Source organism: Plectropomus leopardus, chromosome 20 (genome assembly GCF_026936395.1).
Source record: "Plectropomus leopardus strain MGB_pleo_1.0 chromosome 20, ASM2693639v1, whole genome shotgun sequence".
NCBI classification, from domain to species: Eukaryota; Metazoa; Chordata; class Actinopteri; order Perciformes; family Serranidae; genus Plectropomus; species Plectropomus leopardus.
Genome location: NC_142195.1, coordinates 16078166 through 16095707, shown reverse-complemented (window position 1 = coordinate 16095707; position 17542 = coordinate 16078166). Strand labels below are relative to the sequence as shown.

General features: G+C 39.1%; 1 protein-coding gene across 2 annotated transcripts; it reads right to left on the bottom strand.

The window, feature by feature from the left end:
* Window positions 1-593: 593 nt before the first annotated feature.
* osbp2a (oxysterol binding protein 2a) lies at window positions 594-17106 on the bottom strand. 2 transcript variants are annotated; one of them, XM_042509943.2, is made up of 14 exons: window positions 16578-17106; window positions 14595-14800; window positions 9871-10121; window positions 9587-9755; window positions 8842-8959; window positions 7732-7798; window positions 7489-7626; window positions 7154-7399; window positions 6925-7045; window positions 6734-6837; window positions 6366-6461; window positions 4803-4987; window positions 4459-4679; window positions 594-3351 (listed from the first exon to the last, which is right to left on the bottom strand). In XM_042509943.2, exons 1-14 carry the CDS (start codon window positions 16742-16744, stop codon window positions 3212-3214), a joined length of 2229 nt encoding a protein of 742 aa, XP_042365877.1. In that variant the 5' UTR covers window positions 16745-17106; the 3' UTR covers window positions 594-3211. The 2 variants fall into 2 exon arrangements, with proteins under 2 accessions (XP_042365877.1, XP_087927355.1); XM_088071229.1 differs by lacking the exons at window positions 14595-14800; window positions 16578-17106 and adding an exon at window positions 12410-12443.
* Between the last annotated feature and the right edge of the window lie 436 nt (window positions 17107-17542).

The following is a 17542-nucleotide window of genomic DNA, read 5'->3' as shown; positions in this document are numbered from 1 at the left end:
CCCATTAAAGAACAAAACACCTTGTTCTTGCCAGAGCTCCCAAGAGAACTGAAAACTATACGATACTTTTTGGTATTTGAAACCACAAATATATCTTATGGATGTCAAACCTTCAAATAAAACACAAAAAAAGTGTAAAATATGGGACATTTAAAGTAGTAACAATAAGGCGAAAACAAGCAAATCTTAGACATTAGTGCAATTCCACTATCTCATACAAATCAGTATTCCTTCTATGCACTGACTTCACAGTGTTAGGGACTGTACTTAATTTATCAGAGTCGGGTGGCTGTGGTCTAACAAATCAAAAAACTTAACTCCCTCCCCAGTGCATAAAAAATATATAAAAATATTCAAAATATATTCATTATATATTGCCTTCCCCACACCTTTTTGCAGCCCCCTGGCTTGTTATTTTGCACTTATGACAGCAGCTGATATTTGACCTCACCCCAGACCAGTGACACTGTCCCAAGACACAAGCCAACTGATGGCCTCGAGACATTATGACAGACACTTTCTCTGAGCGTCCTCTGTATCATCTGTCCCTTGTGATTTGAGCAACATTGGTTTGACAGTAAACAACAGAGCAGTGACAGCTTTATGCTTTTATTTGAGCTCAAAAATATAACATTTTTGAGGTCATTGGGCACAAAAGGTGAGTTCACATCATGTTTCAGAAAGAGTCCACATACAAGTAAAACCATGCATAGCTATATGTCGCCATTGAAACCTTTGAGATTATAGCATGTATCTTTACCTGTAGAAATACATAACATTGTGCTTTATCTGAACAACACTTTATTTGCATCATCAATATTATATATCTTATGAACTTATATTCATAATTCCTCAACATCTCATTAACTGGTATACAATCTTGACTTCATTTAAGTATACACAGATAGAGTTTAAGTAGTGCCCAAAATGTGAACGTTCAAGTAACGTGAAACAATATTTTCTTACAGTGATTATACACGAGGCAATTCTATTTGTATTATATTGCTATATACAGGCCAAAAGCTACTAGGCAATTATACATGTGCATCATGACCTATTATAATACACATTAAGCTGAAAACTATAAATAAACATTACTTATTATAGAATATTTATATACTACTAATGTACAACCTCAACATACGTATTGCAAAGCCTTTTTTAATTGTTTCGGGTCCTTGACTGATGTTTATAAATCTGATTTCTTTACATAACTATCATTCAGCTAATGGACTACTGTTACCAAAATGTACTTTTTGTGCTGCATAAAGCATGCCCCTGACCTGGGAGTATTTTCTTCTCAAGTGACTGTGCAGTTGTGTTATTGCTGCCATGTCAAAATAAAGCAATTTAAAGACAGAAACCACTCACAGAGTTAGCCTTTCTACTGTTTTTACAAGGGGAAACAAGTTTGTTGCTACTTACCAAGATCCTAAACCCTGATATTAAAATTCACCCTGAAATCCCCTCAAAAGAAAAAAAAAGTGGGCCAGATTTTCATTATACGTACAGAATCTCTGGAGCCAGTGGTTACTAGTAGGGACTTACTACATTATTAGATAATTAAGGCTAAAATTACCATTAAGCACCAATATAATTCCTTGCTGAAGAAAATCCCCCAGGCCAAGCAGATTTATACTTCAGTAAGACCTCAGTCTTAAAATATCTGAAGTACTCCAGCGATTTATTGTTCCATTAAAGGTCCGGTGTGTAAGATTTAGGGGTATATACTCTCAGAAATAGAATGAAATATTAATAACTATGTTTTAATTCACTCATAATTCATTATATAATCATCTGAAAACAAGAATTGTTCTGTTTTTATTACCTTAGAATGAGCCGTTTATATCTAAAAAGGGAGCAGATCCTCTTCCACGGAGTCTGCCCTGTTATTTCTACAGTGGCCCAGAACAACCATGTAAACACTGGCTGTAGGTATGGCTATTTGTGTCAGCCCCCGTAGTTCTCCTACATGCTCTGCACAAAGGAGAAGTTTCAGTTCTGCATCCTCACTGATAAATGCTACTAAATCCTGCACACTGGACCATTACGTTTAGGGATTTATGATCAGAGTTATCAAAACAGACGCAGCAGAGGTGATGATATCCTGACTTTAAGTTTTTGGGTCCAAAATTTCTGGATAACACATTTCCTGTAATGCAACTCATTGGTGTCTTTAGTTAGAACCTGCAGCTTGGTTAACTTTTCAAATTGCATGGCCTAACATAACGTAAGCTGTCTGTTACAAATTTGTGCAAGTCCAAGCAGAGATAACTCAAGTGACGTCACTTTAGGAATTCTGCCTGACTCAGCAAACTCCTCCTGTGAAAACATGCAGCTGTTTTCACAGGCGACATAGTAATCTTCATTCTAGTAAAAAGTGGAGTGCCCCTTTAATGCAATCAGACACGTTATTTCAAGATCATGTGGAAAGCAGCAGTTGTCTGTAAAACAGCGTGGTGTATTCAGTCAGTTGTCCAAAGAGAATGACATCTACTTTGGTTCTCATGGGCCAGTAAACGCTTGTTAGAGTTCCAGTCAGACTGGAAAATAAATTCAAATCCTTTAGGATAAAGTTTGGGCAACTTTGAGAAGTAGACCTTTAAAAATCCCCAAGAATCAGAGGGCTCAGTAAGTGAAGTTCTGCTGTGAAAAATGTCTCAAAGCGTAGAGGAATGCGTAGTCCTGCTACGGTCCTTAAAAAGTGTGGTGTGCCTGTCAGAGCCCAACAGGAGGAACATGTTGTTCCAGCTTTGAGGAGAACAAGACATTCAGTGCTCGTACCTAAACTTCTACGGCACTCCTTGCTCCCAAGTCACTCCCATACACACCCACTGAAACGTGTGTGTTTTGGTGCAGAAATCACTTCACTGCAAAGCATATGTAAATCTCTCAACCCTACACACACACAGACACGCATTAGAACTGTATGTACTCTCATTAATCATTTCTTTACGATGCTAAATAAGCCTACACACAACACACACACACACACTGAGGCCATGCATTCTGAAAACACAAGTTATAAGAGCAGAAGAGAGCGGAGTAGTAAGTGGAAGCAGGAGCTTGTGTTGTGCTTGACTGACGGCTTCTTTCAATAGCTGGTTCACGCACTCACACAGTCACATCCACACACAAACAGCTGTCCATAACTCACAGAGTATCCTCACATCAGCCTGTCTGATGCCACGGTGTAACGGGAGCTTTTGTCCTAGAAGATCTCAGGGCACTGGCTCCAGTCCTGTCTTTCTTTGGCTTCCCAGTAGCCGCCCCTGTAGACGTAGGTGCTTTCTCCCACATCATCTGTCCTCTTCTCAAACCACAGTGGCTGGTAACCCTCAATGTCTTGCCCTGATGACACAGAATCATGTTTTCTTTAGGCATGACTGAATTAGAGTATATTTCTAGAATATCACAATAGCCCTGCTCACAACTGGTATTAGCACGTGTCCCTGTGGAAGTGGATAGGTCTACGTACAGGTGTGGGAACACCAAATGCATCCTAAAAGGGTCTTGAGATTCAATTGCTCAGACCACGTTTGGATGTGAGTTGCTCATATCGCCACATTCTTTCACAAGTGTGAACGTTAATGTGTCGTGAGCCGCACTGAAAGACTGCCTTCTCAGCTGATGCACTTGCTACTCGATGCCACACAAGAGCACTTTCTGTTGGCACGGTTACAAAGATGCAGAGCTGAGGGATCTTCTCTGGAGCTGCTCTCCTCCCAGTGAATAGCCAGTTAAACGTCTGCACAAACTCTAACTCTAACTGACACAAAAACGGCTCAACTCTAACGCTAACCCATTAATAACCATTAGGTCATCTGAGCTGTATAATCCTAAAAGTTAGCCTTGTCGCAAGGAGGGGCTGTCAATATGATGCATGCAGCTCTACAATTAAGATTTTTTTCACTATAAATAGTAAATGCTGTTAGTATGCATTTTGTCTTTGCAAGCGGAAATAATTTGCGTGTTTATTTGCATAAAGTGTATGAAGTAAGATGCGATCACAAGTGGTCACGCATGATGCGGTGATGACGCATGTGGAGGCAGATTATAATGCCTGGAGTGAACAGACAGACATAAAGCATTCCACTTCCATGATTGTATAACACAAGAGGCATGTTAACAGCCTCAATGTCTTTGTCAAGATTCCAGTTTAAAAAAAAAACTAGAAATAACATCTCCTTTCTCTTTAAAAAAAGTAGAATATATTAATATGCAAATATTTGATAAACTGGATGCAAAACTATTAGATAAAAGATGTCCTCTGCTTCACTTAAGAGTCAACTCTCAGTGTTTGTGTACTGGAGGTTTCAAGTTTCTACTTTGCATTTGTGTAAGTTGCATATTAAATGACCACCCTTCAGAAGATGAATTTAAATACATTCTGCACAGTGAAGCTCAAAAATTCAAGTAAAGTAACATTAACCAAAACATATTTTGGGTTATTCTCACCTTCCTCCAGGGCCTGAGTGGCTTGCGCCTCTCTTCTTTTCCTCTCCAGCCTCTGACGCTCCTCTAGACGCTGCTTCTGTACATTTGCTTCATCCCACACACCTGCCTCCATTAGCCGCTGGTCTGGTCGCAGACGACTGTCAGTGGGCGCAATACCTTCTTCTGGCTCATTGAGAGTCAGAGCCAAGGACGAGAAATAGTGCATATTCTCTGCGTTATCTCTGGAAAGTGACAGACAGAAAAGAAAGAGAAATAAGAGAAGATAGATGCAAAAGGGAGTAAATTGAAATTCCACATTCAATATTCAAGTTAATGTAGAAATGTGGTACTTGAGATAAACATACGGTAGAGGATATTTTTTCCACAACAGTTTGGGCTGAAGAGTCTGATAAACTGTCTTTTGTTTGCCTTCAGAGCCTCCGCACCCTTGGCTGCTGTCCACTATTTTGGCACTCTCCATCTTGTCGTCCCAGGTTCCTGACAGGATGTAATGGGCTGTGCCCTCTCTGTCCTCTATCACTCCTGTCACCTAGAGACACCAGAGGAGATGATACACAGGAAGAGATCAGTTACATGCACACTCTGACTGCAAGGCAATGACATTTTCACAGCTGGGTACTGCTTTACTTTAAGGTATACTATGCAGGAATTGTTGGTTAATGTTTAAAAACAGTATCACCAGTGAAAGCAAAAAGAAGAGCCAACGCCAGATTCCCTCTTGTTTTGAAATGAGCTTCATCCGCATGGTGTTTCACCTTGCTATATTTGTGCTTTTGCAGCACTGTGTCTGAGATTATTGTAGCTTTCTCTCAGATTTGTGCTACTACAATGGTGTAGCTACCTTTTTATAAAGTTGTTACTTCACCTGCACGTTGTGCCCAAGAATGTCCCAAACACAGTAAAATAAAAATAAAATAAGAAAATAAAGGCAGAGGGCAGGGTTGCATATAAATACATACAACATGTTGTCACACAACTCATCAAGCACCGATGCTCTGTCAGTTGCCCTCAATATCAAACTATGACGCTCTTGGTGCTCTACCAGAAACAGCATCTCAATTAACACTTGTAAAATGCATTGTGTCTTTTCAAAATAAACATTCACAATACATTTCACAAGAAATGTATAGTTTTTGCTTGTTAAATGCATACAGTCTCTTTTCAAAATAAACTTCTAGAACTTAATTTTTAGATGTACTTCCTTTGGTTTAGGCCCACAGCAGCAAAACATGCAGCCCCCATTGCATCTCATACCACCGCTAAAGGGTGTCTTGGAGTGCCAGTGTCTGACACCAAGGGCCACTCATGCCGAGGGCCACTGACCAAGTGTCAGTATTTAACAGCTTTGGAGTGAGTTTAGGCTGATACAACACCACAAACTCCTGGTGGGTCATAACTAATGATTGAAAGGGATTACTACAGTATGAGTCTAAATTTTGATTTTTTAGGAAAATCCTGAATAGTATACCTTTACTTAATTTTTAAGTTCACATTCTGGCAGCTTCTCCAAATTTTGAGATGATGTTTGAATCATGTATCAATAATGTACATTTGACTTTATCAAAAAAGTGGAAAAGGGATAAAATAAACTCTTAGGCTTCTGCTCCTCAATGGCTGATGACTCTGTGACTTCTCTCTGGATAAATGCTGATATTATGAGACAAATATATTAATAGTTAGACATCTCTTGAAGGTTTTCTGTACTGATAAGCACTATGCACAAGAAACAAGATCATATCAAGAACCAATATTAAGCTAAAGCAACGCTAACAGTGTTTCTCGACACAGGCTTGTGTAAGCTGACGTGTAAAATGGTGCAAATGCAATAAAACGTGACGGAAGATAACAGACACAGATGCTAACTGCAGTCTGTTTCCCAACTGAAACGAAATATACAACAGACTTACTTTGCGAGGAACTTCTCGGGAGAAGTAGCTGTAGGGGGAGAATTTGAGACGGCAGGTGTCCTTGGTCGTGTTGTTTACAATGTCAATGTCCCCAGACTGCCAACAGCAACAGACAGGAAAACAGCAAGAAAAACAAATGAGACTTACAAGTGTATGATGACCCTGATGACTTTACTCAGTAATATAAACAAACACAAACTTACTCATTGATGCAAAGTACATTTAATTTAATTTCTGTCAATTTTGTTTTTCTGAACAGTAATTGCCTCTCTGTTGCCTAATGAACAGTTTAAAGTCTAAAAATAAGCACAAACTAACAAATCAGAGAGAGGTAGTGATTTTGACAGTAAAACTGGAAAGCGACAGACCTGATCAATCCAAAGTTTCCCCACAATAATGTTGTGCACCGTTGAGGTCACTTTGCTCCACACGTAGTGGTTTCCGCTTGAGTGGAACTGCAGGTGAATGTTTCCTACAGTGAAGCGAAAAAGACACACAAACATTAAAATACAGTGTACTTAGTGTCAGCATGAACTGCATTACGTCACTTGTTTATTACCTAATGGCATGACAGAAATATATTTCCCACGAAATTTGCTATCAATGGTGATATACTGCCACAGGGTCCATCCGCGTTGTGAGGTCACATGGTGGGCAGCAGCTGGCGGGTGATGACTGACCTGAGGGTGAATGGTATCAGCTGGTGTCAACAGAGGCAACATAGATGTCATACCACAAGTATGTCTGGGTGTAAAATACATGTAAGAAAATGTGTTTGTGTGTCTCACCTGCTCAGAGATGGAGCGATAACCATACTCGTCCAGTCGGTCCAGCTCGTAAGTCTCCCCCAGTAGAGGGTTGAAGGGCTTGGCTGTTCGATTGACTGTAGTGGAGTAGGAGGAGACAGAAAAGGCAGCCACCAGGCACATCTGCTCCAGAGAGGAATCACAGCGAGCCGCGCGGTCCAGGAGCTCGCTGTACTCCAGATCCTCCGTCAGACGCTGCAGCATCGACAATGGCTCATTGAAGTTTACCTGCAACCACACACAGACAAAAAGGGTTTCTCACTCATATTCAGAAACAATAAATCAGCCAGTTTGTACACTTTATGTTTTTTATTTACAGGCATGGGTATCTTGGACAGGTCTTTGCCAATGCAGTTCTTCATGATGCTCCACAGGTTAAGGGAGTAATTTGGTTTGTCAGGTATACGACTGCGTCTTGTTCTTCGTAGCTGCATGTGGTTTGTGCCTGAGGTGTCCTGAAAATAAAAGGACAGAATTATTAATGTTTTCATTTTCATACAAGTGAATATGGGTGTGTATAGCAACAACTAGGAAGACACCTGGGCATGCATGGAACTTACATTCTCATTGTGAGTCCAGTCATTGGACATTCCTCCACTCATCATACTCTGATTACTCCCTGAGCGCCTGAGAGAAAGCAACATTATTTAAATGAAGCTTCAGTCAAGAAGACTTTACTTAGGCATGCTTAGGTCTGTAATTTATTTGTCACACCATCTGCCATTTACTCTTTGCACGCAAGCTCGCTCAGAATTTCCTCCCGCCATTGACTGTGTTTACATGCAGAATAATATTCCACTAACTTTCCAAATGTGACGATATTCTGAGTTTGATATGGGTCAAGTAAACACACTGACTTGGATATTAGCTGTTTTCTGAATATGAGCAAATATTGTAATGGCAATGTTTTTAAGCAGGTGGTTGAAGGAGTGAAAGAGAGAGGATGTGTTAAAATGGTTGAACAAGTCTGCCGTTGGTTGAAAACTTTGAAAAAAATCATATTTTGATATAAAGAAGTGAAATGGCAGAAGCGTCTCTAGCAACTCCACTTTTCCATTTCTTGACATGATAAATGACACGTTAGGGCACTATAATCTGAGTGTGCAGTCTGTGCGTAAATAGGAATATTAGTGGAATATTTATTTTCATTAGCCATGAATATCTCAACAGAGAGAACAGCTGATATCTCAATTGAGATATCAGCTGTTCTATCAGCTGACCTCATTTAACCAATAACACAGCAACACACCTTCATTGTTCACCCATCATCTTGCTGCTGCCTTCTTAAATATGATTCTATGTGTGTGACCCTCCACTTCCTTATCAACACCTAGTCTTTGCAGACTCATCAGCTTCATCATCCTCATCACTCTCAGCAGAGTCATCACCACCATCAGTGTCTGGACTCCATGGGGGGGATTTATCGTGCTGCTGCTCAGTGAAGACAACCCTTGATTACAAAATCTCTCAGTAGAGTCTGAGCACCAAAGTCTTTCTGTCAACTCTTAATTATCATATCTCACCTGTTCGCCCATAATCTGCAATAAACAATTACATTTTACTTAACTGACTTGTCTCTCCTGCTTGAAATACTGTTTAAAGTAACTGTGCTTGTTGCAGATGGAGAACGCAGCTCTGAGACTATACTGTGTACAGAGATGATGTCTCACTTGTGCTGTATGTTGCCACTCGCAGTCACGGTTATGAATGCAGAGTCCTCCATGGCATCGAAGAACTCTGCGTCGTCATTCTCATCACTCGCATCCCCCTCCTGAGACCGCTCCACACCTAAAGCAACAAACAGAATAGGGGATGGGTTATCCTAGCGTCTTTAATCTATATGTATAAAAATCATGCAATCTTAACATAATACACAATAGCTAAACTAACTAACTAAATAAAAAAGGGAATATCAGTGGCAACTATACAATACATTTGTGTATGGACCTTTGTAACTGTGATTTGCAGTAGCTACTCTGCCTTGATCACATCTTTAAATTGCAACCATTGTAAAATTATGTAATGTGAGTTAAAAAAATGACATTATGTACCAAGCAAAAAAAAAAAAATCCAAAACACCCTGACAGAAAGGAACAGTGGTCACCAACCCTAATTGTGATACATTTAGTAAGATATTTGCTAATATTTATGGCCTCCATTTTTTGTTAAATCAGCATATAAGACAATCTGAGCAGAACACAAACATCATACTTGTCACTGAACTGGTAGTTTAGAAGGGCTGTGGCATTTTGTTTTTACTTACTATGTAGATAAATTCACAAAATTCACATGTCTGATTGAGCTTCATCTCTGTGATAGAAATGCATCACTGCTACTGTCCAGAAGAGGGCCATATTCTTATTCTGTGAGACTAAATGTACTTTTCCTTTCACACTTCAGAGTGATGTGCCTCACCTGTATATGAGGTGGGGTTCTCCCTCCAGGCTCTCTCTAAGCTGTTGTGCTGTTTGGCTAACTGTTCGATTGTCTCCTCCAGATGGTGACGCTGCTCTCTCTCATGCTGCAGGGTCTTTTGCCACCTCCGGCTGTGAGATTCAGCTACGTCCAGAAAGTCACGACAAGCCTGAGGTGTGAGGACAAAACACGTTCAAAGATGCGGGCAGAGCCCTCATGCTGCATTCCCTCATTAAAAAGAGACAAACGATCAGGAGTTATACCGCTGCACCATGTGAACTCACATTGATCATAGCATTGGAGGTGATGCGAAAAAGGGTGGCTCGCTCATTAACTGCTTTCACTCTGTCTGTGCTGTCAGCGGAGCCACGCAGTTCCTCAAGTTCGCTGAGGGAGCGCTGGAGGGCTGCACCGTGCTTTCCTATCAGCTCATTACAGGTGCTCAGGTCGTCTAGCTTGCTGGCCAGAGTCTTGAGCACCCCTTGGGACAGGGTTCGATCTTCCTGAGGTAAAGGGCCTTCATCTCCTGAGTCATCTTCAAACAAAGACAAACAATAAAAGCAGTGCACAAATTACATATTTTACCAAAGATGATGGGTATCAGAGATTATGTCTGTATAAACGGTGTGTTGTGAAACTGTGGTTAACATAACATGTCTTATTATCAAACATTAGGAAAGCTATTTTAATCCTCTAAATTTAGATTGAAATGAGTTTAGAGAGTGCTTAGGGGGAACGGATGGAGGCAGATAATAACACCTCACACCCTGATCCCCCACACCCCTTCCTCTACAAGATCGGAAAGCTGTGAATGAACACTGTTGCCCTGGAAACGTAGGCCTGTGCAATCAGGAGGCTAGGCTATTTTTAGAAGAAAAGGGAGAAAAATGGGATGACGCACTACCCTTTTCCTCCACTCTTTCTCTCCCCTTGTCGGCATGAGCTGAGCCATCAGTCTCAGGGATTTCAGAAGGCAAGCGGGGAGACTGGACTGATTAATGGGCTTCATATATGACATTAAACACAAATTGAAGCCTACAGTCTCTTCTATTGACATTTTTAGCTTCAAATTCAGGAAAAAGGTGTCAAAATTAGATGAAACCTTTTTCTGTATCTTTGTTTGGCTACAGCATGACAGTAACTGATTGTATGTGTGCATTCATTTAAACACAGTTTCTTGTCATTAAAAGCACATTCAGTATTAAACCTTTGGATTTTGACATGACATTTTAATAAATTCTGAGGCTTTGAATAATGCTTGCAAAAATGGACACTGTGCTCTATTTAAGCCTCTGAGTGAAAAAAGGCACTGTTGAAAAGATAAAGATAAAGACACCTATAAAGCACTACTGTCATTACTAGATGTTTCAATAATACCAGTTTCCTACTCTAGTCACAAATAACAACACAATAATCTATCTCTAAAGTGCAAATGACTGCCTCTGTCATATGTAATACAACTTTTCTAGGTCAAAACATTTCTTCTCTGCTAAAAGAAACAGATTGTGCGTGCACTCTGAAAACACTGACTGAATCTAGGCCAGTGTCTGCTTTGCCTGTGAGTACCAAAGCACGGAGACAAACTACTACTACTCTATCGGAGGGGAAAAGTAATAAAAACAATCAGGACAAACTGGAATTACAAAGTCTCAGGAGAAGGAGATTAAAAATGATAGGGTAAAAAAATCCTTCAGGCATGTGTAATGGTTTCATGACCTGTATACTGTAGAGTGAGAAAAGGATTTTACTTGACTTATTATGCTGAAGGTGTTAAGTGCTGTGCTCTAAACTCAATCAAGCTGCTGTTTATACTGAAGTGCATAACACACATCCATAAAATATTAACACACATATAGTTGAGAGAGGCTTACTGGTCTGCTCTGTGTACTAATGTTTTTTTTTTCACGCAGGACATTGGTGAGTCTGAGACAAATTGGTGACTCATCGTTGAATCATGAAAACACACCCACAGGTGATAGAGGGAGCACCAATATGGACACAGTGTGGGAAGAGAGAATCAGCGTTAAAAACCAGAGGATGCACTGTAAGCGTTTGCAGTATAGTCGTCTGACTGTAATATGCTGAAAGCTTGCTGTAGCACAACCCGAGTTTCCTCCCTGTAAACACTTATTTGGATTTACTCTCACACGTTAAACTTTCACCCTGGACTTGTTGTCAGAGACGTTTGAATTTTATATTACAACATTCCCTTTTATAATAATAGTACTCATGTGACAGCTATTAGAAGTTAAGTGCTAGATACCTTCGGCAACATCCACATAATTACTGCTGTTCTAATCCACTTCTAGCCAATTAATTTGCCCTGCTATTATTGCCAGTAAGCGCATAACACGAGGCTCATGCAATAATAATCTGTAATCACATCACACACACATGAACACATGAGAATTTGTGTCTGTTCTTGCACGTGCATAAAACACACTGTTATTCTGATTAAGATCGTGAGAAGTAGACAGTATTGTCTATTTTTGACATTAGATTAATAGGATATTAACACTTTGAAACTTGGGCAAATTGGCATGATTTATTAAAAAAAAACATGAAAAGAAAGTAACTTAAGAAGAAATTATCCAAAAATTAACAAGCAATAAATATAAAAGAAGAAAAAAAGGAAGTAAATCAAACAAACAAACAAACAAACAAGAAGTGACCTAAAATGCTTAAAATTGTAATCATTTTGAAAAATAATTTTAAATATATTATTGTGATTATTAGAAAGTTCTCTAGATTTAAAAAAAAAAATCTAGACTATATATGTATGTACACACACAAAATTGAAAAATATTCCAAATCCACCAATACCTTGCAATTTGTTGGACATTTCATGCCAAGTTGCTTTTTGCCTTTTTTTCCTGTGTTTGTGAAAGAAATCAAATCAATTTGCTCTTGGTTAAATGAATTAAATACTTGTGAAAGGTGTCTGAATGCAGCACAAGGAAAGTGATGTTGATCCAGGTTTCAATACTCAGTCATGGTCAGATTATGATTATGAAGACAAAATAGTAGCAGCACAAAACACAATTTCTGAATTATGAGGATCCTTATAAAGAAACGAAGGCTGTGTAGAATAATCTAAATGGTCTCAACTCCTTAAATCCTGCTTAGTATTATGGCTGTAAGCACCACCAGTAAGGCAAAGTCCATTGTTACACAATGTCAGCAGCATAAACACCTCTCCATATGCTAATGTGGCTAGACTAACAGAAAGCATTGATTTGCATCTTGCAGGTGCAAACCTTTTACTCAGCAGTAAAGGGTGCTTACAGCACACACATGATTCCTCTTGCAGCTGTATTGACAGGAATAAACCTGACAAAATAGAGGATTCAAGTCAGTCAAATTCTGCACATTCTGCTGAGGCTGCTTGTAAAATACTGCTCTGCTTTTCTGCAGTGTCTTTGAAATTTACGGTGCCATGTTGTTAACTTTACAGCAAATGATTTCATTTGAGAAATGCAATACATTTATGGACATTTGCACAAAACACAGCAAAACTCACTGAACTCCATAAACAGACACACTCAGCAACAATTAAAAAACACACACATAAAATATATGCAAACAAGCACGCACCCTCTATCTTAATTCTTATTCTGCTCTTCGTGAAATAATCAAAAGATTACTTACAAAGTGAAACTAATTGGAAAGGCTACTCTCGTGTCTCCCTTTTGTCCACAGAGTGAAAAATATTTTCAATGAAAATCCTCACACCCTCTATCGTTTTTACCCCTCCTGCTACCAGAACGGGAGGTGGAGTCTAAAGGAAGGTCATTTCATTCAGCTCTCACTGTCGTCATACTGAAGGAGACAGGGAGGGGGAAAGGAGATGGAGTGGGAGGGAGGTGGAGGCTGCATATGTCTGTGCACATTTGTGCAGAAGAGATGGACAGAAAGGGAGATGGGGGAAATAACCCACTGTGCATCTTTGCTCCTGATTTTTGTCTTTTAAACATCCCAAAGAAACAAATAAGTCTAGAGAGCAGAAACAGAAAATGTCTCCCAGACTCATAGAATACACAGCATATTATATTACATAACATCATGTCATATTAAAATATGTATATTTAAAGTTTAGAAATATTATTATTATTATTAACATAGTATATATTACATGTACATTTTTTGGCTATTTCATATACATATATATTATGTATATTTTTGGCTATTTCTGTGGATATCATCATTTATAATGGAGAAAATCAGCACAGTTATCAAATTCTCTTGTGTCTGAATGTTGCTGGTTTATGTCTATAATATTTATGGGTTTGCTCCGCAGCAGTGAAAGGGAAAATGGGGCTTTTTTTAAAGATTATTTTATGGCTTTTTCCCTTTACTGGAGATAGGGGATGACATACTGTGCACCCGCAGCCACTGCGGCGAGGAAATTTACATGACTGCTTTACCAACTGAGCTAATGGGCGCCACGACCACTATGGGGCTTACCCTCCTTGTATTCAAATAATAATTTTAAAAAATTGATCACAAAAAAGTACTACATAAATGAATAAATAAAAATAAGTAATGTCAAATGACATGATTAAATGAAGATTTTGCATGGACACACACGACACACTTGTCCCAGCTGCTGTCTCCATCAGAACATATGGAACAGCATTGCCCTCTTGTGGTTTTTTGTTTACATAACCTTGGAGGCTACAAATAAAATATGCATTTAGGGAAGTGGGTCTTGGCTGCATGAGCCTGTATTCAGGTTACAACTAAATATAGTTTATCTACCTTGGACTTTCTTGGGTGAAAGGTATTCTGCAAGGTATTTCTTAAAGGGAACAACAAATCTATCAAAAAAAAAAAAGAAAAAAGAAAGAAACGGTGGCTAGTTTGCCTGCATTAAAGTGCTGCCCATTTTAAGAAGTCACATTGTTTCTTAACCATGCATTAGTACAGCTATAAACCAATTTACAATTACATCAAAATTTGAATAGTGACTCTTATACGGGTCACACAGAATATAAAATGTCAATCTTACCTGAGTGATGCATCATCATAGAGGAATTGGCCTTCGCTTGCTGCAGCGCTGACACCCATCGCTGGCACTCTCCCTCAGAGGTTGCTTTCAGGTGGTAGCTTCGGCCTCCGCTAGTTAAAACCAGGTGGCAGGTGTCACCCACCTCAATGTGTGCTGTTGCTAAGGGAATTGTGCCCCGGCAGGTGTGCGCCATCTCGGCATGAGTCCTAAAGGAAGCATATGAGACAGTTGGTGAAATGATGAGAAAGATGGTGCTCTGTTTTTTGATTGATTTTTAAGTTGTTTACTGCTAAAATAAAATATTCCAATATGTTTTCTGAACATGATGAAGGCTTTTCTCAACTGTTATGCTTTGGACAGTTTGTAACCTACATTTGTCTAAAGGCTTTAGGCAACATACTGTATACTACAGCTTAACACTCTGACCTTTTTAGGCTTACATGATTAAGGTCCCTCGAATAGAGATTTTATATATTATAATAGTGATTTTTTTTACAAGGTAGTTTAGCATTCCCTCATTGTTTGTGTATAACATGCAGCAGGCAAAACATACAGACGATAAAAATTTTATCTTTAGATTATACAATTTGGATGGGATGATTGCCATAATCAAAACATATAGTAAAATACGGAACAAATGAACCACTCTTCCTAGGCTCCTTTATTTCAGATATCTTTACAAACAAATAAAATGCATTAGCTAGCTTAGGGACTGTACTTTATGAATCACAGTAACTGCGGTATGAGTTTTTTATATGACCATCCCCAGAGCTACAAATATATTTCCTTGAGCATCCCTAAAATAACCATATATTTCACAGTTTGTGGCTATGGTAAATTGTGTAATTTTAGCAATCTATAAGAAAATATGCCTTTCAAACCAACTTGCAGGTTTTAGGATTCTGACGGTATTTAAAATTAATGCAAAATACGAGCATTAAAGATTGAATGTCCCTCCCCTATGACAAATCACAAAACATAACTCCTTTCCCAGTGCTTATAAAATTATTTGGAGTGCTTCCACATTCTGCACCACCCCTTCCCTCATAAATAATGAACAGTCCCTTAAATTAAACAAGCTAGCATTAGTTTGCTAGCTTAGTTAACCCCCATCACTTTTCTTGTGCTTCTTTCGGAGGACCTTTACAAGTAATTAAACCTTTGAACTCTTGTTTCAGTGTCGGTTAAAGACGTAGGGGATATGCAATGATCAACTTGGCAATAAATGTTCCACAAATAGCAAGAAATTGGTAGATTTAGGGGAAAAATGGGGGAAAAGGCAAAGCAAAAATATCTAGGGAAAATTAGAAAAAGAACTATATTTATAATTAGAATAATTATTCAAAATTATGTCACAGAATTAGCAAAATGCACTTTTTAGGTAATTCCCTTGTTTGTTTATTCTTTATTATTTATTTTACTTTTTATTTTTTTTATTTTCAGGTAATATTCTTGTACTTTTTAATTTCTTGTTATTTTTGGGGGTTATATCCTCAGTTATTGCTCATTGCCTTTCTCCAGTGTTTTTGCAAGAAATTAGGCCAATTTGCTTAGGTTTGAAGTGAACACTGTATAGCTCGGTATAATCTTATAGGCTATTAAAACGCATTGAATATGTTAAAATACTGAAGGACAACACATGTAAAATAGATTAGCTGTTGAATTAAAATATTTGTTATTAAAAACTCAAAAACTGAGATATTTCCTCCAATGGCTATGACTCAGGTGATTTTTGTTGTTGCTAGTCAGGAGGCATCACTCGGGGTAACGTTAACGTTTTCTCCCTCTGCGTCCACATAAGTTAAGATAAAGGTAAAAAGTTTGATTTCACATTTTAAAAAAACACTTAAGCAACAAATCAACTCTGCCAATATGCAGCTAACAAATGTAATAACTATAAACTTTTGTGACCAAATTAATAAAAGCTACAAAAGGGGGTCAGGTCGAGCCCAAGCGGTCGGTGCAGCCGTTAGTCACCGTTACCTGTAGTAGGACAGCAGGCCGTTACTGAGGACGAACCACCGCCGCTGGTAACCCTTCAGATAGTTGGTCCATTTAAAGAGCCAGCCTTTGTAGGTACCGGTATCCAAACATGGCAGGTGGAGCCCCGGTAGAGTCGGGGAGGGCAGACTCTTCACCAGCTCGTTCATTTCCTCCTCTTTGCCCGGTAACGTTACTCCAGCGGGATGGACCGAGAGTCGGTGCAGTTTGTGTGGACTTGTCAACAGCTGTGGCTGCTAACGTTAGCTGAGCCAGCTGCACCGCACCGTCTCCTCCGCTAAAGCTACTGTTAGCTTGCAGCTGTTTGGTGAAGCCAGTGTCCCCCTTTACCCCGAAATAGTTTGAAAAATACCTACGTCGCTACCATGGTCGCCACGCTAAATGTTACAGCAAGAGCCAGGTACCCAAAAAAAGACATTACTGCATCAAAATGATGTATCACGGTTGAGCCTGCACTTTGACTGCGTGTTATAATAAAGCCTGTGGATGTGGGAGAGAGGGGGATCATGATGACGTCCTTATCACAGGATTGTAGCATATGGGTGCAGGTCTGTGTGTGTGCGCGTGCGCGCGTGCTTGTGTGTGTGTGCGTGTGTGTGTGTCACACATATGGCATGTACTGCAGTTTTCTACATCATTACAGGACGCTTGAGTGTGTTGGAGGACGCATTACTGCCTGGAAAAAAAGGATTTGATATTCATTTCAACATAAGCCATGATGAAAAATAACATTAAATAAATAAATAATTGCATGATTTAAAAAAAAATGAGAAAAGACATGATAATAACAGGAGTTACAAGATTGTGGTGCATATATATGAATGTATATAGAAATCTCGATTTAATTTGTATGTTAGTAACACCTTCAACCCATTTCCCTTTTCTTAAGAATTACTTGTGTATGTATTCAAGATTGAAGAAGGTAAGAATTTTTAAGCTCAAGACTT

Bases quoted from the DNA above. Each gene is read 5' to 3' on its own strand.
- osbp2a (XM_042509943.2), bottom strand. From the start codon at position 16,744: ATGAACGAGCTGGTGAAGAGTCTGCCCTCCCCGACTCTACCGGGGCTC. The intron at 8,960-9,586 runs GTGAGGCACATC...TTGTTGCTTTAG, and splicing joins GAACCCCACCTCATATACAG to GTGTGGAGCGGTCTCAGGAG. The intron at 6,838-6,924 runs GTAATAAACAAG...GCTTCACTGTAG, and splicing joins TATTTCTGTCATGCCATTAG to GAAACATTCACCTGCAGTTC.